The sequence below is a fragment of the Microcaecilia unicolor genome, chromosome 12 (genome assembly GCF_901765095.1).
Source record: "Microcaecilia unicolor chromosome 12, aMicUni1.1, whole genome shotgun sequence".
Taxonomy (NCBI): domain Eukaryota; kingdom Metazoa; phylum Chordata; class Amphibia; order Gymnophiona; family Siphonopidae; genus Microcaecilia; species Microcaecilia unicolor.
Window position 1 is genome coordinate 26,443,651 of NC_044042.1, and position 26,400 is coordinate 26,470,050.

At 46.4% G+C, this 26,400-nt stretch overlaps 1 protein-coding gene across 1 annotated transcript; it reads right to left on the bottom strand.

Moving 5' to 3' along the window:
* Positions 1-337: 337 nt before the first annotated feature.
* LOC115481456 (tetraspanin-18-like) lies at positions 338-25,913 on the bottom strand. Its single transcript, XM_030220589.1, has 7 exons — positions 25,857-25,913; positions 21,928-22,122; positions 18,013-18,087; positions 17,584-17,682; positions 12,470-12,649; positions 6,944-7,027; positions 338-1,042 (listed from the first exon to the last, which is right to left on the bottom strand). The coding sequence occupies exons 1-7, from the start codon at positions 25,911-25,913 to the stop codon at positions 995-997; spliced, it is 738 nt and encodes a 245-aa protein (XP_030076449.1). The 3' UTR covers positions 338-994.
* Positions 25,914-26,400: the final 487 nt, after the last annotated feature.

Here is a 26,400-nt window from a genome sequence, read left to right on the forward strand (position 1 = left end):
CAGGAGCTTAGCCTAGAATGGGTGGCAGAGCTGGTGGTTGGGAGGCGGGGCTAGTGTGGGCAGACATATACGGTCTGTGCTGGGGCTGGTGGTTGGGAGGCGGGACTAGTGCTGGACAGACTTATACGGTCTGTGCCAGAGCCGGTGCTGGGTGGCAGGGATAGTGCTGGGCAGACTTATACAGTCTGTGCCAGAGCTGGTGGTTGGGAGGCGGGGTTGGTGGTTGGGAGGTGGGGATAGGGCTGGCCAGACTTATACGGTCTGTGCACTGAAGAGGACAGTAGAAATAAAAAAAGTAGCACATATGAATTTATCTTCTTGGGCAGACTGGATGGACCGTGCAGGTCTTTTTCTGCCGTCATCTACTATGTTACTCTAATGGGTGTGGCGGACAGCAGTGAAAGAATTAAGGGCATGATAGCTACGGGGAAAAAAACCTCTGTGTTGCCCCCTCCTCCCTCCCTTGGTGTCCTAAGCGTGTGCTTATTTTGCTTAATGGGTAATCCAGGGCTGAAGGATAACCTGAAAACCTGACACATTTGCTGCCCTCAAGTGCTGTCTCTGAATGCCACTGTTCTGGGTATTTCCCCTCTCCCCTTTTGAACTTAATGCATCTTGCATTATTCTTGTACCAATGTACTCCTCATCCTGAGCCCATAATCATTCTACCAAGAATTCTTGCTTCATTCCTGTGTGTATTTATCTCGATTATGCACGCATTATTCTTCTGCACAATGCACTTCGTATCTTTTATGTAATCTGCTTTATGCCTTGTCATAGGAAAAAGTGGTTTATCAAATGAATACAAATGTAAAACCTCTCAACCCAAAGGAAGTCCTGTGCCTGTTCAGGTATGCTGGTTGTATGATGCAATCTGAGGAGGCGGTTATGAAAGAAATGGAAGACAATCCCAATGTCCCCCGGAGGCCCAGACCCTGCAGATCCAAAAGCCAGGTGTCGTCCCAATCACCCCTTGTCAAACCTCACGGATCTTCTAATCAAAGTAGTAGTACAGGCAGAGAGCGAAAAACATGGCAAACATCTGAAAAATAGAAAAAAGGAATCATGAGAGCCTGCCAGTGGAAACCCAAGTCATGTCTGTTGGCACAGCAAGGGCAGCTTCTATCATTTGCAACAACTGTGCTGCCTCTCTCCTTACATTGAGAAGGAAAACCTTGTTTCAGTTGTGCATGCCATGATAACATCAAGACTGGATTACTGTAATACAGACTGACTACAAAGGGTCTGCACCAGCTCCAATTGATTCAGAATGCTGCAGCAAGACTAATAGAAGGTTGTAAGTGACCTGACCACACACCATTTTTGCATAAACTTCACTGGCTACCAGTACAATACAGAGCTAAATTTAAAACTCTGTGTTTGACCTTCAAGCAGGGGCGTAGCCAGACTTCGGCGGGAGGGGGGTCCAGAGCCTGAGGTGATGGGGCACATTTTAGCTCCCCCTCCCCCACCATTGCCGACCACTGCCACCACCACCACCAACATTGACCCCCCCCCTGCCGATGACCCTCTCAACCCCCCCCTGCCGCCGTCACCTACCTTTGCTGGCAGGGGACCCCAATTCCTGCCAGCAGAGGTCCCCTGCTGACTGATCTGCAAGCTTCGTTCTGTTTCTGTGAGTCTGACGTCCTGCACGTACAATGTGCAGGACGTCAGACTCGGAAACAGAGCGAAGCCTTGCGCCGGAAGAAGAGGACCTCGGCTTGCCGGGGTCCCCCGCCAGCAAAGGTAGCCCACGGCGGCGGCGGGGGAGGGTTGGCGGCGGGAGGCGGGTCGAGAGGGTCGTCAGCAGGGGGGTCCAGGGCCAAATCTATGGGGGCCCAGGCTTCCATGGCCCCACGTAGCTACGCCACTGCCTTCGAGGCCCTTAAAGGAAATGGCCCAGAGAACAGGATCTCCCTCTGCACACCTTCAAGGTCACTATGGTCCTCTCAAGGAGTTTCCCTAACCACACCCTCTCCAAAGGACATCACAGGTTTCCCCCCCAAACCCACCTCCCCGCTCCCCCCGTTTTCTATTTCTGTTGATGGCTCTCTCATTCTCCCTGTCTCCTCAGCTCGAAACCTTGGGGTCATCTTTGACTCTTCTCTCTCCTTCTCTGCTCATATCCAGCAGATTGCCAAGACCTGTCGTTTCTTTCTTTACAACATCCGTAAAATCCGCCCCTTTCTTTCCGAGCACTCTACCAAAACCCTCATCCACACCCTTGTCACCTCTCGTTTAGACTACTGCAATCTGCTTCTTGCTGGCCTCCCACTTAGTCACCTCTCCCCTCTCCAGTCGGTTCAAAACTCTGCTGCCCGTCTCATCTTCCGCCAGGGTCGCTTTACTCATACTACCCCTCTCCTCAAGACCCTTCACTGGCTCCCTATCCGTTTTCGCATCCTGTTCAAACTTCTTCTACTAACCTATAAATGTACTCACTCTGCTGCTCCCCAGTATCTCCCCACACTCGTCCTTCCCTACACCCCTTCCCGTGCACTCCGCTCCATGGATAAATCCTCCTTCTCCACTACTGCCAACTCCAGACTTTGCGCCTTCTGTCTCGCTGCACCCTACGCCTGGAATAAACTTCCTGAGCCCCTACGTCTTGCCCCATCCTTGGCCACCTTTAAATCTAGACTGAAAGCCCACCTCTTTAACATTGCTTTTGACTCGTAACCACTTGTAACCATTCGCCTCCACCTACCCTCCTCTCCTCCTTCCTATACACATTAATTGATTTGATTTGCTTAGTTTATTTTTTGTCTATTAGATTGTAAGCTCTTTGAGCAGGGACTGTCTTTCTACTATGTTTGTGCAGCGCTGCGTATGCCTTGTAGCGCTATAGAAATACTAAATAGTAGTAGTAGTAGTAGTAATGTCTCCAGAGTAGCCCCCACACTCTGAAAGGCTTCACTTAAGACTATCTCTACTTCAGGAAGCAGGTGAAAGCTTGACTTTTCAACCAGGCCTTTAATGGAAGAAGTAAACGACACCATCTGCACATACTACAGCAGGATATGCTTATCAACTCATACCCTAGCAAAGACAATGTTCAAGCCACTTTCTTTAAACTAGTCCCTTATTTTCTTATTCCTGTTACTCATCTATCTATAGATTCCATCTTTGCTTATACCCTGTGCTGTCTATTAAAATGTTTGATTACGTATTGTGTTGACATTGTAAGCAGTATACTATGCCATACTCTGTTTTGTTGTTTGAATATTTTTACTGCTGTAATTGTCTATTGCTTAGGTTTGACTTATTCTTGTTGTACACCGCCTTGACTGAATTCCTCCAAAAAGGCAGTAAATAAATCTTAGTAAATAAATAAAATAATAAATTGCGAGAGTTTGGCACCAAGAATTTGATAGAACATCCAGGATCATTTCTCACTAGCCCTGATTTTGGAAATCAGGATGCTGGCAAATTTTGGAAAGGGTGGGAGGGTGGTCATTCTGGTAGTCATTGTAAGCTCTTTTGAGCAGGGACTGCCTTTTCTCCATGTTCAATTGTGAAGCGCTGCGTACGACTGGTAGCGCTACAGAAATGATTTGTAGTAGTAGTCGTCATGGACCTGACTACTGTACCAACGGAGGGACTACAACTAAGCAGTGTGACGATTGGAAATGTCCCAGCGGACATAGTCGTAGGCACTAACATTTCAAAATCATTGGAGCTGCCGAATGCAATATAAAACGCTCCTCTCAGAACACTGTGAAGGCACTTACACAGTGTTGTGGGGGGGGGGGGGGGGTGTTCAGCACCCACAGAGCTGGCTCCAATGGACACAGTGTCACAATGCTCACGATGTGCTTTTGATTGATAATGATATGACAAATTCAACAAATAAGCTTGCTTCATTTCCAAATGAACTAAAATATCACCCCCACCCCAGCCTGCTGTGAATTTCTTTTTTATTGTTGTTTATGTTTTCGGGGAGACAAAATAAAGGGCTACTAACAGCCTTCTTCCCCCCCCCCCCCCCCCACCAGCTTTTCATATGGCCCCCCCACCCCCTGGCCTTCACTTACCCTATTCTAATCTTCGATAGAAGCCGTCACTCCCGCCCCGCTGGATCCCATTTACAAATGACTCCAGTGACATTTTGTTCCATGGCTGTATAGAGGTTTATAAAAAAATGAGCGGGATAGAGCGGACGGATGTGAAGCGTTTGTTTACGCTTTCTAACAATAATAGAACCAGGGGACACAAGATAAAATTAGAATGTGCTAGGTTTAAAACAAATCGGAGAAAGTTTTTCTTTACTCAGCGCGTAGTTAGACTCTGGAACTCATTGCCGGAGGAGGTAGTGACGGCAGCTGGCCTTGCCGAGTTTAAAGAGGGGCTGGACAGATTCCTGAAGGAAAAGTCCATTGATCGTTATTAAATTTGGGGGGTTTTGCCAGGTTCTTGGGGCCTGGATTGGCCGCTGTCGGAGACAGAGTGCTGGGCTTGATGGACCTTTGGTCTTTTCCCAGCGTGGCAGTGCTTATGTGCTTATGTAAGATGACCAAACAACAAAATGACACCAGCTTCAAGGCCAGTCGGCTCCATTTTGAAAATGGGACCCAGTGGGGGGAGGAGCAAATGGTGATCACTCCTGCCCTTTTTCAAAGATTATAGCGAGATTAGTTGGGGGAGGGGAATGGTTTTGTTTTTTATTTCCCAAACGAAACGAGGGGAATAAGGAGAAGTATTTTGATTCAAGCTTTTTTGTTGCATTCTTCTGATAGGTGTAAAATGGGATGTACTTGTGAATATTTCTGGTACATTGTGTTGGGGAAAAGAAGACCCCGGTGTTGGAGAATCAAATGATAGTTTGATCATCAAATTTGGTTTATTCAAAGAATATGTGGGGGTCTTAATTTTCCTACTTCTGCTGGCTTAAATACAGTCTCCCCGATATTCAAAACCATTTAACTGGCCTGCAATGGCACCTGGCCGGTTAAATGTTATATAGTTGGCTATCCAGTGATATTCAATCGGAGACAGCAAGCTAGCTCCTGTTGAATATCGCCAGTCAGCGGATATCCGGTTATGTCGTGCAATATAACCAGGTATCCGCTGATTTTTAGTGTGTGTTTGGCAGCTATCTGTTACTGCATAGATAGGTGGCACATTTTTGGCCAGTTTGAACTTAACCAGCCAATCCCAAATATCGGCTTGGCCGGTTAAGTTCAAACCAGCCAAAAATAAATCAGATATTCAATGCTGGTCAACGTAAACCACCCGGCATTGAATATCTGGCATTAGTGCTGACCGCGCTAACTCCCCCCTCTGAATATCGGCTCCAGTGTTTCTGTCAACTCTATATCACGATTCTCCGAGAATGGTGATCTATCAGGGTGTAACAGGGCTGCCGAGAGACTGAGCCAGGCCCAGAGCAAGGCCGCCGCCCCCCAATCGCTACCACTGTCGCCTCCCTCTCCTGCTCTCAGGCCACTGGCACCGCAGTCCCCAGTCTCCACCCGCCCACCCCCAGCCCTGTCAACAGCCCCCCTCCGTCCACCACCGTGACCGGGCCCCCTGCATTCAAATCAGCAGCGCCTCACCTCTGTGTGAAAGCAACAGATCGCCTCCCTTTGGCCCTTCCCTCACTGTGTCCCACCCTCATCTGATGTAACTTCCTGTTTCCACAAGGGCTGGGCACAGTGAGGGAGGGCCCAAAGGGAGGCGATCTGCTGCTTTCACACTGAGGTGAGGCGCTGCCGATTTGAATGCAGGGGGCCTGGTCACAGTGGCGGATGGAGAGGGGCTGTCGACGGAGCCGAAGGTAGGCAGGTGAGACCAGGGACTGCAGTGCCGGCAGCCTGGGAGCAGGAGAAGGAGATTGACCTCGGGCCTGGGGAATTTTGTCCCCCCTGCCCCCCCTCTCTTGGCGGCCATGTGGTGTAATGGAAAAGTTTGTGCTTGATATTAAGTTCTGCCTAAGTATTGATATCATATTTAATATTTCCTTGAAAGTACATGAGTTCTGCCTAAGTGTTATCATAGTTAATTTTAATTATTTATTTATTTTATTTATTTATTGCATTTCTATCCCACATTTTCCCACCTATTTGCAGGCTCAATGTGGCTTACAGAGTTTGTTATGACATAGTCATTACATAATATCAGATATACATATTATTGAATAGAGATTAAGTAAGGGAAGAGAGTAGGAAGGTATTAGGCAGGATAGTATGGAAGGTGGACTTTGATAATTGGAAGGATTGGTGAGGTAGTTTTGTGAGGTTATGGGTTCTCTTTGTAGGCCTTGTTGAAGAGATGTGTCTCTTGAAAGTACATAATGGACTCTCAGAACAGGAATTGATAGCATTATCATACTAAATGATGAAGTAATTTGTACTAAATGGAATGACAACATGCTTAGGGCTAGGGATGATGTTTCACATGAATCTCTGGAAACCTGGCCAGTTCCTGGGGATGCATTAAGAAACTGTCACATCCTTAACTACACGTCAGCCTTATTCAAATAAGGGCGGACAGACAGAGGTTAACTTTCAGAACAGGAGCAAACGTGCTACCCAGGCCCCTTGTGCCCGCTGAGATTCTCTGCCTGGCTGCAACCCCAAAACCTCCCAGTCACTGGCGGACGATGTCATCTGCAACTCAAGCGGTGATGTATGATTTATGATTTACTTATTTGAAAAAAGTTTATGTAATAACATTTGACCGCCTCTATAGTCTATGTCTGACAGAGATATACTCGAAAGAACCTAAAGCAGAACACAGGGTGGGTCACGGTAGACACTGCTACTCTCCCACACATGCAATTTCACCTAATGTATAATGTAGACACTCTGTACGATGTCATTGGTAGGAGAGTCTACAGCTCTCAGATTTTCCATCATCCCATATCTAGTGCTGCCATCCTCACCCAATGATAGAGCCGCTGCTACCAAGGCTTAGCCCACTCATTACCCAGGACTCTTACCTCGATGCCCAAGACAACCAGGCCCACAGCAGCTGTGACAGAGATATATTTCTTTAAGGTTTTGGCAATGGTTGAGAAACAGCCCTGAATAAAAAGGAAGACAAGGAAGCTGTGAGAAACCTGACAGGGTGATGCTACCACTCCTGACTGATCATTCTATCTTTATGTGTGCAGTGTATGCAGGCTAGCTACACTGCACCAGATCTAACACTGTTTCCTGGTGAAAATAAACAGGGGCAAAATGCTTGAGATTTGCTGAGCCAAAAGAGCACATTTTGGATTTGAAAGCTGGATATAATTTTAGTGACATTAAAAAAAGAAAACTATTTAACTTGACAGGCAACACACAGCATCCAAGTACACTGTAGACAATACAATTTCTCCTCAGAGAACAAATCTGATTAATTTATTTGGATGACCAGAGAGTTGTATTGAGGGACAGCTCTAGATGTGGTGTATTTAGATTTTAGCAAAGCCTTTGACATTTATATAGATGACTAATAAATAAACTGAGTGCCCTAAAGTGAAAGGGAGATAGAACTTGATATGCCCAGAATTGGCCTAGTGGTTAGAGTGGTGGACATTGGTCCTGGGGAACTGGGTTTGATTCCCACTGCAGGCACAGGCAGCTCCTTGTGACTCTGGGCAAGTCACTTAACCCTCCATTGCCCCTGGTACAAAATAAGTACCTGAATATATGTAAACTGCTTTGAATGTAATTGCAAAAACCTCAGAAAGATGGTATATCAAATCCCATTTCCCTTTCCCTATTTGAGATTCTACATGGAATGTTGCTACTATTGAGATTCTGTTGCTACTATTTGAGATTCTACATGGAATGTTAATATTGCTATTCCACTAGCAACATTCCATGTAGAAGCCTCCCCTTGCAGATCAGCAACATGGCTGCGCAGGCTTCTGTTTCTGTGAGTCTGACGTCCTGCACGTACTCACAGAAACAGAAGCCTGCGCGGCCACATTGCTGATCTGCAAGGGCAGGCCTCTATATGGAGTGTTGCTAGTGGAGGAGTAGCCTAGTGGTTAGTGCAGTGGACTTTGATCCTGGGGAACTGAGTTCAATTCCCACTGCAGCTCCTTGTGACTCTGGGCAAGTCACTTAACCCTCCATTGCCCCAGGTACAAATAAGTACCTGTATATAATATGTAAGCCGCATTGAACCTACTATGAGTGGGAAAGCGCGGGGTACAAATGTAATAAAAATAAAAAATATATATACTGCCTTTCTGTAGTTTTTGCAACTGCATTCACAGCAATGGGGCAATAGAGGGTTAAGTGACTTATCCAGACTCACAAGGAACTGCAGTGAGAACTGAACCCAGTTCCTCAGGATAAAAGTCCACTGCACTAACCACTAGGCTACTCTTCCAGTGACTGACCAGGTTAGGAACCGGTTGAGTGGAAGGTGACAGAGGGTAGTGGTAAATGGTGCTCATTCTGAGGAAAAGGATGTTTAACCAGTGGTGTGCCAGAAGGTTCCGTTCTTGGGCTGGTTCTTTTTAACATTTTTGTAAGCGATACTGCTAAAGAGCTGCCTGGTAACATTTGCTTCTTTGTGGATGATACCAAAATCTGCATTAGTGTAGATATCCCCAATTGTGGCGTTCCGACGCTGGCTGACACCCGGGGCAGATCGCCGATGCACCCCCCCCCCGGGTGCAGCGCGAACCCCCCGGTGAAATGACCCCCCCCCGGGTGCACGCCGCTGGGGGGGGGGTGCCGCGGCGCGCGCCTGTCGCCCTGTCGGCTCCGAGTTCGCATGTGTTCACTGCTCCCTCTACCCTGGAACAGGAAGTAACCTGTTCCTGGGCAGAGGGAGCAGTGAACACATGCGAACTCGGAGACAGGGCGACAGGCACGCGCCACGGCACCCCCCCAGCGGCGTACACCCGGGGCAGACCACCCCCACCCCCCACCCCCCTTGGTACGCCACTGAGTGTGAATAACATGAGAAAGGACTTAGCAAAGCTAGAGGAATGGTCTGGAATTTGGCAGCTTAGTTTTAATGCTAAAAAATGTGGAATCATGTGTTTGAGCTGCAAAAACCGAAGGGAACAGTACAGTTTAGAGGGTGAAGAACGTTTGTGCATGAAAGAGGAGCAGGACTTGGATTTGATTGTATGTGATGATCTTAAGGTGGCCAAACCAGGGGCATAGCCAGACACCCAATTTTGGGTGGGCCTGGGCCCAAGATGGGTGGGCAAAAGAACCTCGCCCCGTCCCACAGGTGATTTGGAGGGGCATAATCGAACGATAACGCCTATCTCCATGGGCGTTTATCTCCGAGAACGGGTCCGTGAAGGGGCGGAGCCAACCGTATTTTCGAAAAAAATAGACGCCCATATGTTATTCGCTACTTTGTGAGCTGGGCGTTTTTGTTATTCAGTGATAATGGAAAATGAAAGCGCCCAGCTCAAAAACGAATACATCCAAGGCATTTGTTCGTGGGAGGGGCCATGATTCGTAGTGCACTAGTCCCCCTCACATGCCAGAACACCAACCGGGCACCCTAGGGGGCACTTTTACAAAACAAAAAAAAAAGGTAAAAGAGCTCCCCGGTGCATAGCACCCTTCCCTTGTGTGTTGAGCCTCCCAAATCCCCCTCAAAACCCACTGCCCACAAGTCTACACCATTACTATAGCCCTAAGGGGTGAAGGGGGGGCACCTACATGTGGGTACAGTGGGTTTGGGGGGGTTGGACGACTAACGCATTAAGCAGCACAATTGTAACAGGTAGGGGGGGGATGGGCCTGGGTCCACCTGCCTGAAGTCCACTGCACCCCCTAATAAGTGCTCCAGTAACCTGCATACTGCTGCCAGGGAGGTGGGTATGACATTTGAGGGTGAAAAGAAAAAGTTGTGAAACGTCATATTTTGTGCTGGGAGGGGGTTTGTGACCACTGGGGAAGTCAGGGGAGGTCATCCCCGATTCCCTCCAGTGGTCATCTGGTCATTTAGGGCACTTTTTGGGGCCTTATTCGTGGAAAAACAGGGTCCAGGAAAAGTGCCCTAAATTCTCGCTAAAATCGCATATTTTTCTTCCATTATCGGCGAAAGGGCGCCCATCTCTGTTCGCCCGATAACCACGCCCCAGTTCCGCCTTCGACACGCCTTCGACACGCCCCCGTCAACTTTGTCCGCATCCGCGACGGAGTGCAGTTGAAAGCGTCCCAAATTCGGCTTTTGATTATACCGCGTTATTCGTTTTTGTGAGATAAACGCCCATCTCCCGATTTAGGTCGGAACTTGGGCGTTTTTCTCGTTCGATTATAAGCTGGTTGGTCTCTCCTCTCACCTGCATGCCATATGGTCTCTCAAAACATCCCCCCTCTCCCTTATACCTTTTAAATAGCAGATTTTCACCAGCAGCGAGCAGCAACTAATACACACTGCTCATGTTGGCCCCACACCCTTCCCTCTGATGCAACTTCCTGTTTCCGCCTAGGCAGAAATACATCAGAGGGACGGCTGTGGGGCCGGTGCGAGCAGTATGCATGTCACTGCTCACTGCAGGCGAAGATCTGCTACTTACAAGGTATGCAGGAGGGACACTTGTTGGGAGTTTTCAGCTGGTGGGGCTTGGGGATCCCTGCCAGCCACATCATAAGTATGCTGCTACTGGGTGGGCCCGGACCCAAAGTGGGTGGGTCTGGGCCCACCCAAGCCCACCCTTGGCTAAGCCACTGGGCCAAACAGGTAGAAAAGGTGATGATGAAAGCTGGAAGGATGCTTGGATGAACAGGGAGAGGAATGGCCAGTAGGAAAAAAAAAAAAAATATGATGATGCCCCTGTATAAGACTCTAGTGAGATCTAATTTAGAAGATTGTGGACAATTCTGGAGACCACACTTTCCTAAAGATATAAACAGGATGGAGTCGATCCAGAAGTCGGCTACTAAAATGGTCAGTGGTATTCATCATAAAGCTTATGGGGACAGACTTAAAGATCTCAATATGTGTTCTTTGGAAGAAAGGCGAGAGAAGGGAGATATGATAGAGACATTTAAATACCTATGCGGCATAAATGCACTGGAGGTGAGTCTCAATTGAAAGGAAGCTTTGAAACGACAAGGCATAGCATGACGGTGAAAGGGGACAAACTCAGAAGTAACCTGAGGAAATGCTTCTTCACAGAAAGGGTGGTGAATTTGTGTAACAGCTTCCCGGTGGAAGTGGTGGAGATGAAAACAGTATCTGAATTCAAGAGAACTAGGGACAAGTGCATAGTATCCCTAAGAGAGTGATAAGGAAAATGGGCAGACTGGATAGGCCATATGGTCTTTATCTGCCTACATTTTACTGTGTTTCTATGTTTACTGTGTGTCTTGTAGGGAAAATGTATATCACTGTTGCTGAGGTGACACCAGAATTTAATTTTTTTTGTTGTTTTTTGCATGATGAGTAGTAAGGAGAAGTTTCCTAATTCTGCTCTGTACTCATTCATGGAAGAATTTCTGTAAATACAGGCTATGTTTACAGAATTGGCTTTGCAGGGTAAAGCTGTAAGAAATCCCTCTTCCTGCCCACCATCGTAGTGCGCATAGGAGCCAACTCTGTGGATGCTTGAGCACCCCCAATATTGAGCAAACTCCTTGACTATGTCCAGGGAGGGGTCATTTCTATTGAGTTTAGCACCCTCAACCACCCAATGGCGGTCAGGAAAACACTGAGCACCATCGGCTGAATATGGCCTCCACTCAATTCACCATTATCTGTCCCTGCGTACTGAGTTATCATTCTATATAGTGCGACTTGAGTAGCATGTGCAAATCCAGTCATATTCTGGATTTGCACATGCAACTTAATTAGTTTAACCAGCCAATCAGTGCTGTTAACTGAATTTAACAAGCAATTAATGACACTAATTGGCATTAATTCAAATTTATGTGCACAAATGTCTAAATGTATTCAATAAAATGATGCATGTAAATTCTAAGATGGGGATCTGAAAAGGGGTGTGGCTATGGGAGGGGCATGGGCGGCTCATAGGCTGTCCTAGAATTTACATTCACTGTTATAGAATAGGCCCATTCCACACATAATTTAGGTAATGGAGAAGTGGCCTAGTGGTTAGCGCACTGGTCTTAATACCCAGAGGTGGCTGGTTCAAATCCCACTGCTACTCCTTGTGATCTTGAGCAAGTCACTTAACCCTCCATTGCCTCAGGTGCAAACTTAGAGCTACCACTGAAAAGGTGTGAGCAAAATATAAATAAATAAAGATATCAGCATTTACACCAGGTTTTCATTGGCATAAATGGCCACAACTAAATATAGTCACAGACAACAGGTGTTGGGTGTATTCTGTAAACTACAGCTAGATTTAGGCGTATTCTATAAACCATGCCTAAATTTAGGAGCAGTTTATAGTATATGCCTAGGCGTATTGTCTTTCAGTGCTGATTTCGTAGCATCTAGCCCTTGATGCATTGCTGTCTGTTCTTAACTTCCTCATCACTGAGGTATCTACTTCTCCCAAGATACAGCCCTCTCTGTACTTCATTACCTGGTTATTGAGGTACCCAGCTTCACCATGGATACATCGTTCTCTGTCCAGGATTTTTCTTGAGAGCATCGAGTAGTCCCTTCGGCAGCAGGCATCCGGCCATGGTGTTGAGGGATATATCTCGTGAAAAGAAGAAGCATTCCCAAAATCTTCAGCTCCGGATACACCGCAGCATGAGAACTGGGACCAGAGAAATGGAACAAACCTCTATATTTCAAAACTCACATTTTCTGAAATTTCACGGACATGGAAATAAATTCGCAAGCTGTTACATCTGAAAGCTCAACTCAAGACAAGAAAATAAGGATCTTTAATCAGAGAACAATCAGTCACTTCTGTTATTTTTGTTTTCATATTTTGAATCCCTGCCCTGGGCACCATGCCAAAGAAGACTTGTGATTTCCTCACTGGCCGAGGACTGGAGAGCACGCCTCATAGTAATTTAGTAGCACAGTAGATGACAGCAGCAAAAGATCAACTAAGCCAGTCAGTCTACCCCAGGTATTTGGTCCACAGTAATAAAGATATATCCCAGCTGTCAGTTGTATAAGTGTGATCATTCATAGACTATCACTTCTTAACAATATTGCTTTCTCTACTGATAACTCTTCTTTAATAGATAAATTGACTCCCCTTACCCACTACCAGACCATCAGATTATTGTTAGTCAAAATTCACCCCATCCCTCTTAATCAAATCTTAGTGTCTGTCTGTCCATATGCATGTTTCATGGAATCTCTCCATGGATGGATTTCAATGCAGTTTGGAAGACATGCTGGAACCTCAGCAAGAGATCTACTAAATTTCAGTCAAATGCAGGGCTTTTTTTGAGGGGATACTTGGGGGTACTGAATACCGGCAACTTTTCCATTGTCTGCTAAAATTGACACATGGTCCCCAAGTTTTAATGAAAGAGTTCAGGCTCTACACACCAATTCTGCCGTCATAGATTCTGTGACTGGTTGCAGGGGGCCTGGCTATTGTGAGGTGGGTCCCTTAATGATCACCCCACCACTGAAGGGTAGCCTGGCATTTGAGTACCGGCACCTTTTTTGCTAGAAAAAATTCACTGGCCAAATGTATCTATGATAAGAGACCCTATGCATGTAACATAGTAGGTGACGGCAGAAAAAGGCTTGTATGGTCCATCCAGTCTGCCCAACAAGATAAACTCATATGCGCTACTTTATATGTATACCTGACTTGGATTTGTATCTACCATTTTCAGGGCACAGACCGTAGAAGTCTGCCCAGTACTAGCCCCGCCTCCTAACCACTAGCCCCGCCTCCCAACCACCGGTGCTGCCACCCAGTCTCTGCTAAGCTTCTGAGGATCCATATGCATATGGACAGACAGATGCAATGACAACAATCAATGTGTTGTACTAAAGACATGTGCCTACAAAGTGTGCAAAGGAATGGTTCTAATGAGGATGGAATGAGGAGGAATAGGGTGGTCTTTGGAGTGTTTGACTTGTAGTGGGGTGAGGAAAGCAGATTTAGCTGAGGGAGAACCGTTAACTGTGAAAGTGTGGGAAAAGCAAGGAGAAAGCAAGAAGGCAGATGTGGTAGTACACATAAAGAGAAGAGGAAAGCACCTACCAGGAGGCAGATCAGGAGAAAATGTCCGCCATCTTGCACATTTGGAAGCCTGACAGATATCTGAGTACAGAAGAATGTAGTATCCCCTGTGCTCATCCCTTGAGCCATCCAGTCGTAGGAGTGACAGGCTCCGTATCTCTGCACCATTCCTTTGAGTTATCCAGTCCTAGAAGTGAGAGGCTAAACACTCCTGATCCCATCCCCAAAGCCCTCCAGCTCTAGAAGTGACAGGCCCTGTACACCTGCATCTGTCCCTTGTGTCATTCAGTCCTAAATATTGGATCCATAATGCCTTGCCCATCCCTTGAACTCTATAGTCCTAGAGGTGTCAGGCTTTGTATCCCTATCACCATCCTATGAGCCTTCCAATTCCCAGCCTCACACTCTGGTAAGCTTCTCCGGTTTAATAAAAGTTTAGTTAGAGGTTGGCTTCAGGACCAGTGCTATGCACCAGGATGAGAAAGGTCTAACTTATTTCTGCTGGGTAAGGCCTCCTCTTTCCCAGTTAGCAGTAACTGGAAATGCTGTGGAGGCGAGAGATCTCAGTCACTGTGCAATGGTGATATATAGTGGTCAGACGGGTTCATGTCAGCTGGGTTCCAAAGCTTGTGGCTCTTGACTGAGGACTGTTGATGCTGGGCTCATATGGAGGAGGGGGTACTTAAAATATCTGGGGAAATCCCTCCCCCAGGTAACTGCAAATGACAGCTGATGACACTGTTGTCCATTAGAAACTAGTCCTGACTGAGCTGTAATCCCAAAACAAGCAGGAGAAATCTGCTAGGCCAAGAAGAAAAAGGAGCTGAAAGTTACAGAGAGAGGCATTTTCGAAAGAAACGTCTAAGTTGGGATTTGGACATCTTTGTAAAACGTCCAAATCTGGAGGCGGGGAAAAGCGTATTATCAAAAAAAGATGGACCTCCATCTTTCGTTTCAAAAATACCGTCAAAGACGTCCAAATCACCCCTCCAAAGGGACACCACCTTGTTGGGGTGGAGGGGCTTCAGTGTTTCAATGACTCAGAGGGCTATGCTGTAGGGTTACCCATATCAGACAGGCCTCTGAGGAGAAACCAGACAAAGAGTATCCCAAACTGGAGGATCCAAGATGGCGTTCAGGGAGGACGTACGTTAGTTGAATTCCCATTTTACGCCAGAATACCTGAAGAAGTAGGCGCGCTCCCCAGAGATTGGGGAAGAGAAAAGGTAAAGCCGTGGTGTTGTCCTCCTCGAACACGGCTGGGGTTCCCACCACTTCTCAGCCTACTTTGGAGAGATTTGGGGTCATAATGTCGGGGATATCGGTTCCTGCTTCGGGGAACAGCAAGGCTTTATTGCCGAATCTCAGTGGAGAGGGAGTGACTTTGAGTCCCCCTGTTGGCACGACCCCTCCAAGACCCGGAAACAGTAATGCTTCGCTATGGAGGTCGACAGTGGAAATGCCCAAAGTGGGTTAGGATTTTCACGCGACCCGAGGAGGTCCTGGCGCAGCATCGACTCCGGATAATAAACCGACTGGGGAATTGGAGAGTGAGTTCTCCCCCCCCACCCCCCCCCACCCCTCCGAAGATATCTGGATCGGTTTTTGTGGCGAAATTGGACCTGGTGAAGCCAAAAAATGTCACAATGGACACATTATGAGAAGCACTGCAGAGTGTGAATAACTTTCTTCTTCAGATGTTTAAACTTTTTCAGGAATAAACATGTGAATTAAAGAATTTATATCAATACTTATCTAACAAAGTGGAAATCCAAGACATAAAAATAGTGACTTTGACTATGGAATTTTTTCTTTTATTGAACTGTTGAAGAAATATTTCTCTGATAATTTGCAAACATTTTCTGATAGCCACCCTCCGGTGTCTAAAGCGATTTATATTTCCCCTAAAGAGTTTTCTTTATCAGAGAAAAGAGATGTGAACTTAATTGATATTTTGGAAAAGCTATATTATTAGTGACTTTCGCCTTTGATTTAGATAGGAACAATGTTTTGAAATTGTATTTCCGACACATGGCTGATAGTTTTTTGGGTTCAAAGATAAATATATTTCCTGACTTATCAGGGGAATTGCAGACTAGGAGGTGTGAACTCTTGGCTTTTAAGCCAAAGATCATTGCCCTAAGTGGGACCTTCCTAGTCCGATTCCCTTGTAAGTGTTCTATTTCTTTGAATTTTAATAATTACTTATTTGTTGAACCTAAGAAATTACAAGAGTTTGTGGAGTTGAAAGAACAGATGAAGCACCCTCTGCAGCAACTTCCATTAAGTTACCACTATACCGGCTGCAATTACCGATTAACCTTCCTCCCTCAGAAAATATGAATTGTAAGATTAACCATTTTGAGTTTTTCTCATTTCCTTTGAGATTGTTTTCCTGATCTTGGATCTCCCAGTTGTGGACGATTATATAATATATATTGGTGGGAGAAAATGTTTTCTTTTTTAATATTAATTTCTGTTTTCCCTTACATTTATGTGATAAATGTGAATGTAATTAAGCAAAATGATTAAAAAAAAAAAGACGTCCAAATCAAAGAACGTCCAAATCCAAGGACGAACTAGGATTTGGACGTCTTTGACTTTCAGCGATTTTCGAAACCAAAGATGTCCAAGTCAAAATCGTCCAAATACAAGCCATTTGGATGTGGGAGGAGCCAGCATTTGTAGTGCACTAGTCCCCCTGACATGCCAGGACAGCAATTGGGCACCCTAGGGGGCACTGCAGTGGACTTCATAAAATGCTCCCAGGTACATAGCACCCTTACCTTGTGTGCTGAGCCCCCCAAACCCCCCAAAAACCCACTACCCCCAACTGTACACCACTACCATAGCCCTTACGGGTGAAGGGGGAGCACCTAGATGTGGGTACAGAGGTTTCTGGTGGGTTTTGGAGGGCTCACTGTTTCCTCCACAATTGTAACAGGTAGGGGGGTATGGACCTGGGTCCACCTGTCTGAAGTGCACTGCACGTACTAAAACTGCTCCAGGGACCTGCATGTGCTGTCATGGACCTGAGTATGACATCTGAGGCTGGCACAGAGGTTGGCAGGTAATATTTTTAATAATGTTTTTTGAGGGTGGAAGGGGGTTAGTGACCACTGGGGGAGTAAGAGGGGGTCATCCCCGATTCCTTCCAGTGGTCATCTGGTCATTTCCGGCACCTTTTTGTGCGTTATTCGTAATAAAAAAACGTCCGGGTGAAAACGTCCAAGTTTTAGTGATGGACGTCTCTGCCTTTTTCCATTATGGCTCATAGTCTTAGGCACGCCCAAGTCCCGCCTTGACCACGCCTCCGATACGCCCCCTTGAGATTTGGACGTCCTTGTGACGGACTTCAGCTAGAGACGTCCAAAATCGGGTTTCAATTATACCGATTTGGACGTCTCTAGGAGATGGACATCCACGTGCCGACTTATGTCACTTTTTGGATGTCCATCTCTTTGGAAAATGAGCCTGAGAGTGACATAAGCAAAGTTGAACGTGAGGGGAAACGGAGAATACGGTGACCTTACTGCGATCATTATGGTGTTCCAGGATTTGGAGAAGGCGTCCGATGCATTGTCCCCTTTGTAATGCATCTGCAGCTCAGACAGATAGAATTCTCTATTAATCTGCATCAAAAGGAAGAAAATGAACCAGTTATTTCAGCTAGAAAACGCCGTAACAGTCTGAAATGTTAACAAATCGGTGGATACAGCCAAACCCACAAAGCCCTGATACACACCAAAGCGTGTGGAGCAAAGGTGTCAATTTTTCAAAATGATTGGAGTTGCCAAACGCAATACAAATTACCCCAGGACACAGTAAAGGAGCTTGCTCAATATTGGGGGTACTCAGCACCCGCTGGTACCCGCAGAGCTAGCTCCTATAGTGTGGAACATTAACTTGTGAAAGAAAGGAGTCCTTCAATGAAGGGTAGGATCGCTTGATAGACTCTGTACCTTTTTGTTGTAGGTGAGGGCTAAAATGGCTCCTACAAGTTCTGCCATGAACAGAATCAAAATCAACACAAAGAACTGGGAAAAGAAAAAAGAGACCGTGTTAAAAACTCACAATTATCATAAGATTTTTCAGTAAAGCTAAGGCCAAGATTGAAGATTTGTGACTCTGAAGTATCCACCATTACTCACCCGTGGGCCCCTCTTCCTTCTCCTCCCCCTCTGAGATCTGTAACATGTACCCATAATTTCTCTTTTCCGGCCACATTCTTAACCACTGATCTAGATTGTACCTTGTGAGTTATTTTGTATTTTTACATGACAAATGTGCATAGACTACAGATTCACACGTTCGCCCAGGAAACAGGATATGATAGATACCTTTAATATGATGCCAGCAGAATAATCAGCTCACAAAGCTTCTGGTTACAGGCGGACAGTATTCATGTCCGTCTTTAACCTCCCATGCATGAGAAGGGGGCAATGAAGGGTCTGGCCTGCAGAGAGTTGCAGCTGTATCTCCACAGTGCACAGAGATGGAATATCAGGGCAAGAAGCCAAAGAAAAGGGGGAAAAAAAAGCTCCAAAGAAATTCCCCTGTAAAATTCCAGTGCATGGTGCAGTTATACTCCTGCTCTGCCCAGCTCAGGTGGGGCAGGACCTGACCAGGATGACCAATCAAATATTCACACGTGAGTAGAGCCTGGCCAGGGTAGCATGCATGTCCACAGAAAAAAAGGAATATTTCTCTTCCTCATGGGCTGATGCTCAGAACTCCAATGCTATACCACAGGAACAGCGCAGAAAAAAAAAAAACTTCCCAATGCTCAACACTAATAGCATGCAAATGATATGTGCACTGTTCGCGTTGAGCATTGGGAAGTTATGGGGGAGGAGCATGCCTTGTGCATGTGCACAAGAACTGTACAGTAAGCACAGCTCTTGTGCACGTGCCCAGTCAGACTGGGGAGCAAGGAGCCTGTGCTATATGTTTTCAGGTTAAACGGGGACTTTGAACTGTGCAGCACAAGAGACAGGATTTAGGAAAATGTTTCCACTCTCATTTTGTGCCTGTGCCTCCCTCCCATGATCCTGTATTGATCGCCCCAGTCTAAGTGCTCACTACTGAGGTCCGTCTGAGCAGCTCCTCCGCCACCTACTGTAATAATGTGCCCATTCTCAGGATGTATAAAGAGGGAGGGGGGCCCAGTACAGTACAAGGTGCTTATGACAGCACATCCACCCTCCCCCCCTGCTGCTCATAGAACTGTGAGGCCAATACCCAGACCTTTGTTTAATCTCTCTTCAGACACCCTAATGCTAGCTCTGGGCAGAGTTTGGTTTGTGCACTGTTGGAATTGCTGTGGACCTCGTTTATATAGAATTGCCTACATTTTAATGCTGTTTGCAGCCATCTTTGGCACACACATTGCCCCCAACATTACTGAACATTCTGCGCACCCTAATGCCGGCGCTATTCTGGTGCTAAACACCTCTAGCACCGGTGTTAGTTTCTGAGCATCAGCTCATCAGTCACTAACCCATAGGGGAGGGTGACGGTCTCTGGCTGTGGCAAGGGGATTCAGAGACAAAACAGTGTAAACATGGGCATATCAGATAATGAGGCCAGAAGGTGAAGTCTTGGATACCTAGGGTGAGGTCTCTAGAAAGCTCAGATCACAGCTATGAAATTAGAATGTGCTAGGTTTAAAACAAATCGGAGAAAGTTTTTCTTTACTTAGACTCTGGAACTCATTGCCGGAGAAGGTAGTGACGGCAGCTGGCCTTGCTGAGTTTAAAGGGGGGTATGGATAGATTCCTGAAGGAAAAGTCCATTGATTGTTATTAAATTTTGGGTTTTTGCCAGGTTCTTGGGGCATGGATTGGCCGCTGTCGGAGACAGAGTGTTGGGCTTGATGGACCTTGGGTCTTTTCCCAGCGTGGCGGTACTTATGTGCTTATGACCCAATTTCCACTGACAAAAAATGGGTTTGTACCATTATGCATCACCTGCTAACTGCAAAATCCAAAGATCTAATTGTACTGCTTCTCACTGAAATAGTAATGGTGATAGGGATCCTCAGACATGGAGCAAATGATGTATATAACATGCAATGTTTTTTTTATAGCTACACCATTATCAATCACGGGACTGAAATGAAACAATGTCTGTTATAATCACTGTGCATGCAAAATGTGAATAGTATCAAAACTAAAAAGCTGGATGGGAAGAGGGATCATGGGAATCTCATGGAATCTGCGAGATTCCTGCAGGGATGGAAGAAGTTGCCATGGGATTCCCACAGGAGTGCAATCAAATTCGCTGGTGACACTAGAATGAGGCTTGGCAGCCAGAACACCAGACTGAGGCTTGGAACACTCATTGTTTGAATAGTTTTGATGGTTATCTTTTCCATTACCTTCTCTATTGTGCTCTATGAGATCCTCATAAGCTTCTCCACATGTTTTCTGTACCAGCTTTGGTTGATAGTATTTAAATGTAATAATATTCTTTCAAAACTCATTGGAGGTGAGGAGTGGCTCAGGAGGTGAGGAGTGACCTAGTGGTTAGGGTGGTGGACTCTGATCCTGAGGAGCTGAGTTCAATTCCCACTTCAGTCACAGGCAGCTCCTTGTGACTCTGGGCAAGTCACTTAACCCTCCATTGCCCCATGTAAACCGCATTGAGCCTGCCATGAGTGGGAAAGCGCTGGGTACAAATGTAACAAAAATAAAATAGATACTATTGGAGATTCTACATGGAATGTTGCTACTATTGAAGATTCTGTTGCTACTATTGGAGATTCTACATGGAATGTTGCTATTCCACTAGCAACATTCCATGTAGAAGGCTGCGCAGGCTTCTGTTTCTGTGAATCTGATGTCCCGCACGTACGTGCAGGAAGTCAGACTCACAGAAGCAGAAGCCTGCGTGGCCACATTGGTGATCTGCAAGGGCCGACTTCTACATGGAATGTTGCTAGTGGAATAGCAACATTAAAATTCCATGTAGAATCTCAATAGTAGCAACAGTGGAGGAGTGGCCTAGTGGTTAGTGTGGTGGACTTTGGTCCTGAGGAACTGAGTTTGATTCCCATTTCAGGCACAGGCAGCTCCTTGTGACTCTGGGCAAGTCACTCAACCCTCCATTGCCCCAAGTACAAATAAGTACCTGTATATAATATGTAAGCTGCATTGAACTTGCTATGAGTGGGAAAGCGTGGGGTACAAATGTAACAAAAGAAAAAAACACCAGACAGGCTTGGGAAACTCATTGTTTGAATAGTTTTGATGGTTATCTTTTCCATTACCTTCTCTATTGTGCTCTATGAGATCTTCATATAAGCTTCTCCACATGTTTCCTGTACCAGCTTTGGTTGATAGTATTTAAATGTAATAATATTCTTTCAAAACTCATTGGAGAATTGCTTTGCATTCCGTGTCTCATTTCTGATTTCTTCGTATCTCTACAACTTTTAAGCTTCTCCTGTTACTTTCCATTTCCTATTGAAAGATATGAATTTAAGGTGTCTCCTGTTGGCGTAGTGTTCTTCAACTTCAGGTTTGGATCTTTCTAATTTGTTGCTTTGCTTTGTGGGTTCTGCTGTTGGAGACACATACCAGGCAGCCTCTCCTTAAAGCCTAAATGGTCTCCATCAGCATTGTGAATGGCTACCAGGGGTGTATATTCTGCTCAAGCAGCCCCTGCAGTGCCATGAGATCCAAGGAAGAAGGGGGTCTGCTTCTGAAGTAGATCTCCAGCTCTGGGGCCCTTAATTTTAATTTATGCCATTGAAGGCCTCTGTTCTAGCAAATAGGCTGGAAGACAGTGGATGCTTGTTATATAAAGGTATTATAGCAAGTGTATGACCTCCTTCTTTTAGAACATTTATTACCCTCCACAGGACCCTTACTCACAGCCATCAGCAGCATCTTATTCTCTCGTAATGCTCCATAGCAGCCAAGGAATCCCAGCAGAGACAGAAATATGCCAGCAATCAGCAGGATGAAAGCGCCTGTGTTCAGTAAGGGATTGGAGGTCACAATACTTTGAAATCCATCAGGGTCTACAACAACCCAAACCCCAACTCCAAGGAGACAAAGACCTCCCACCTGTGAACAGGAAACAATTTGTACAGTGAACACAGAGATACTGCAAACCAAAGACAAGAGCACAAATTACTTTTAGCTGGTAACAGGAAATGCTGTATCTGGCCATTATCACTTCTAATGTGAGGTGGGGAAACATTTACTTCCGAGAATTGTAGTGAACAGGTGCGTAGCCAGCCTTCCGTGGGAGAGGGGTCCGAGCCCGGGGGGAGGGGGCACATTTTAGCCGCCCCCCCTCCCGCCGCGAACCCGCCGCCGCTGCAGCCTACCTTTACTTTTGCTGGCGGGGGATCCCACTCCCCGCCAGCCGACGTCTTCTTCTTAGTCGCTTCCCGCTCTTCAATTTGTTTGCTGACGTCCTGCACGTTGTACGTGCAGGACGTCAGACTCAGAGAACAGAACTGTTCTCTGAGTCTGACGTCCTGCACGTATAATTACGTGCAGGACGTCAGCAAACAAATTGAAGTGCAGGAAGGACTGAGAAGACGTCGGCTGGCGGGGAGTGGGATCCCCCGCCAGCAAAAGTAAAGGTAGGCGGCGGCGGGGGCGGGTTCGCCGGGAGGGGGGGCCCGGGCCCCCTCAGGCCCCACGTAGCTACGCCACTGGTAGTGATATTCATTTTTTTTCCAGTTCAATCTTTTTATTGAAATGTTTTAGAAATTATTGAATTACTTGCTTCAACAAACACATTCGAAGCAAGGTACAATAAAACAGTGTAAGCCACAACTATGGCAGTTTGTGGGTAATCATGATTTCACTTCCTTGCAGTTTTGACAGCCAAAATGTTTTTCTACTTTGGCAGGCAGGGTGTCAGGGCCAGTCCATGTCAGCCAAATCACAGAGAAATCAGCTGAGACAGATGAGCACAACATAATATAAATATTAAGTTAGAAAAGACTTTTTTTTTTCCTTGTTCATCCAACTCAGAAATTGATTGCAGGTTTTAAACCAGTTTTTAATCATATTACCCTCCTCTCACCTACCAACACCCATCCTGTTAGAATATCAATGAAATGCTTTGATGTCCCCATGCATCTCTCCTACCCACCCCCACCCCCCACCCTGCCAGACTGTCAAAGTAATGCTTTGATGTTTCTCTTATATATACTTTCTGCTACCACATTTGCTTATTTCCGATCTGATGAAGAAGGGCAACCTTCGAAAGCTAATCAAGAAATGTATTAAGTTATGTCCAATAAAAAAGGTATCATCTTATTTTCTTTTCCATGTTCTATTTTGTTTGATTTCTATTGATAACCTTTAAGAGTGGACTAACAGGGCTACCACACCTCTCTACTTAATCATATCATTAAATGCTATGGTCTGACTAGCATCTTCAAGTATTTTCAAACATCTAAGCCTTGGAATTTGAGGAATTTGGCTGTACTTTTGTGGACACAGTGTGGCTGTGCATACCGGTTTCTAGGATATGTTATCACCACAGAGAGCAGCACAAGCAGGTTCTTAACCTTGAGCTTCCCGGACTCAGTTTTCCAAGGTAAAAGGGATACAGCTGAGGTTTGTACAGCAAACTACTAATGCTCACAGCCTCCACTACCTTGGGCTCATTCAGTTACATTAAGGAGCTGATTTTCAAAACCAGTTAATCAGGTAAGAGAGCCTCTTGCCCGTCTAACTGGCACTGAGTGAGCCTCAAGGGAATATTCACTTGAATATCGCCTTTAAACTGCTAAAGCTGAAATTGACTATTCTGTGAACAGTCCAAGGACAGAGTTGGCACTTAACCAGATAAGTACCGATATTCAGCCCTTAACGGGTTAAATTAACTGGCCAAATAGGGCCACATAAATAGCAGTCCTATCTTTAGCCAGTTTAACTTAATTGGTTAAGGCTGGCTGTTCGCACATTCCCAGACATGGCCCTGTATTGAATATCTGGGCATAATTTTGGTGACTGGCCACCACTGGCTAAATATTACCCCCTAAGTATTTTCCCTGTCCATGGAGGGTTTTCAATCTAACTTTGTACCTGAGGCAATGGAAGGTTATGTGATTCACCCAAGATTGCAAAGAACAGCAGTGGAATTTGAACCAGGCTTCCCTAGTTGTCAGTCCAGTGCTGTAACCATTAGGCTAGTCCTCCGCTCCCCAGTCCTCATTTTGAACTTTCATCACAAAGCCCCTGATTCTACCCATTTAAATCAGTTCTGCAGGTTCCATAATGCATCAACATTGGGTTGTCAGAAATCCAGGACTGGCCCAAAATTTCCCACTTGAACCTGGGTAACTTGGCGGCAGTGCAAGTCAGTGATATTCAGCCTGCAGTACCTCAGGTTCAACTCAGAAATGTCTGAAACTTACAGCCTGCAATGTCTCCGGCGTGGCCTAGCAGGTTACTGATGTACATGATTTGCAGGCTCTCTGGCTAAGCCCGATACATCCAGTGGCGTTCCTAGCGTCGACGACACCCGGGGCGGATTGCCGATGCGCCCCCCCCTGGCAAAATGACACCCCCCCGGGTGCACGCCGCTAGGGGGGGGTGCCGCGGCACGCGCCTGTCGGCTGCAACTTCGAATCGCTACGCTAAATTCTCTCATTCGCTGCAGCTCCCTCCCTCTGCCATGGAACAGGTTACTTCCTGTTCCAGGGCAGAGGGAGGGAGCTGCAGCGAACGAGAGAATTTAGCGTAGCGATTCGAAGTCGCAGCCGACAGGCGCGTGCCGCGGCACCCCCCAGCGGTGTGCACCCGGGGCGGACCGCCCCCACCGCCCCCCCCTTGGTACGCCACTGGATACATCACTGGTGCTCCCAGTCCACAATATCTCAGGCTGAGTTCAACAAGCCATTGGGAGAAGGGGAGAGGGAGTGTTCCAGGTTCAGATTTGAATTTCCAGGAACGGAAAATAGAAGATCCATTTCTTCACCAGCTCAACAGAACTTCCATTAAAAAAAAGGACTTCTCTTCCTAAAGAATAAGATGGCTTCATTGGTCATGTAAGCCCTCCACTTGTAGATGAAACCCTTAGAAGATAAACTTCTCCACAATTAAGTTTCTTCCAGTCAAGACAGAGAATGCTGCGGGAAAAGAACATTAAGTATAGATGGCGGTATCCATTCGCATTGGCCTTCTATAAGGATGGGAAACAACATCAGGTGCGCTCTATAGCGGAGGCGAGAGCGATATGCCCGGATGTCGAGCCAGAGAAAGACTTAACGGATGCCACTAGTACTCAAAGAAGGAACCTACAAACCGTCCCGCCGAAATGGAAACGAGTGGGGACGGGGCCGAAGCGCCTGAAGCGGCAGCAGTCAGCAGTGAAGGTCCCCTGAAAAGACTCTCATAGGGGAGTATCCTTTGATTCTACAAGTCGGGGGGGCCGTGACTACAGATGCAGAAGCAGAGCCCGTGAGGACATTTGAGACAGTTTGACTGGTTTGGTTCACTATGTTGATGTATGGGTTGAGGGGAAGCAGTAAGCGTTCCATATTTCACTTTCTCTTATCAAGGGGCCCAGGGGGTTTTCCACTGGTTCCCATAAAAGTGCGGGGAAATCGGGTGAGGGGGGGAGGGAGAGGGGGAGGTTTAATGAGGGAGGAGAAGCATACATAGGGGTAACTGGCTTGTGGGTTAGACACATAGGGGACCATATTAGTGGGCAAACAGGATACCAGAGTTGCAGGAAAGAAAGAATTCCAGTCAAGACAGGAAGATGAATTTGGGGAACCGAGGGAAGATTTCAGAGACAAACACATTTGTTTCAGAAAGCTGATACTCACAAATATGAGTGCATTGAAGATGAACATCAGATACTTCATACAGAGTAGGACGGCCATTCTGTACGTTCTTCACCTATCAGAGAAAACAAAAACAGCAATTCAGAGTCTGCCTGCAACACTCTGATCCAACCCTGTTATGTGAGGACCTAGGAAGAGACCCCTTCAGAGCCATTTGTGTGCTGTACAATTTCTACATATGTTCCAGACATAGTACACATGTAAAGAGCAAGTCTATAACTAGGCCCCAGCAGTTATGTGCTCCTTGCAGTGAAAATGAGCGCTTATGTACAGTACATAAGACCCCTAAGCGTTGTTCTATATGAAAGGGCATATGTAAGTGCTACAGTGTGTAATTGCAAAAGGGATGTACACAGGGCCACCGAGACACAAAGCTGGGCCTGGGGCAGGGTGGGACAGAGCCACTCCCTCAACCGGGCCACTGTTGCCACTGCCCTTCCCACCAGGCCACCATCTCCCCCACAAGGATGCTGCTCTCCCCCACAGGGCTGCTGCTCCCTGTTGCCACAGCTCTCCCCCCCCCCCT

What these genes read in the sequence shown, in the direction of transcription:
- LOC115481456 (XM_030220589.1), bottom strand. Translation starts at nt 25,913, where the DNA reads ATGGCCGTCCTACTCTGTATGAAGTATCTGATGTTCATCTTCAATGCA. An exon ending in ATAAGATGCTGCTGATGGCT is followed by an intron (nt 18,088 to 21,927) that starts GTGAGTAAGGGT and finishes TTCTTTTCCCAG; the next exon opens with TTCTTTGTGTTGATTTTGAT. An exon ending in TGGTTGTCTTGGGCATCGAG is followed by an intron (nt 1,043 to 6,943) that starts GTAAGAGTCCTG and finishes TCTATTTTTCAG; the next exon opens with ATGTTTGCCATGTTTTTCGC.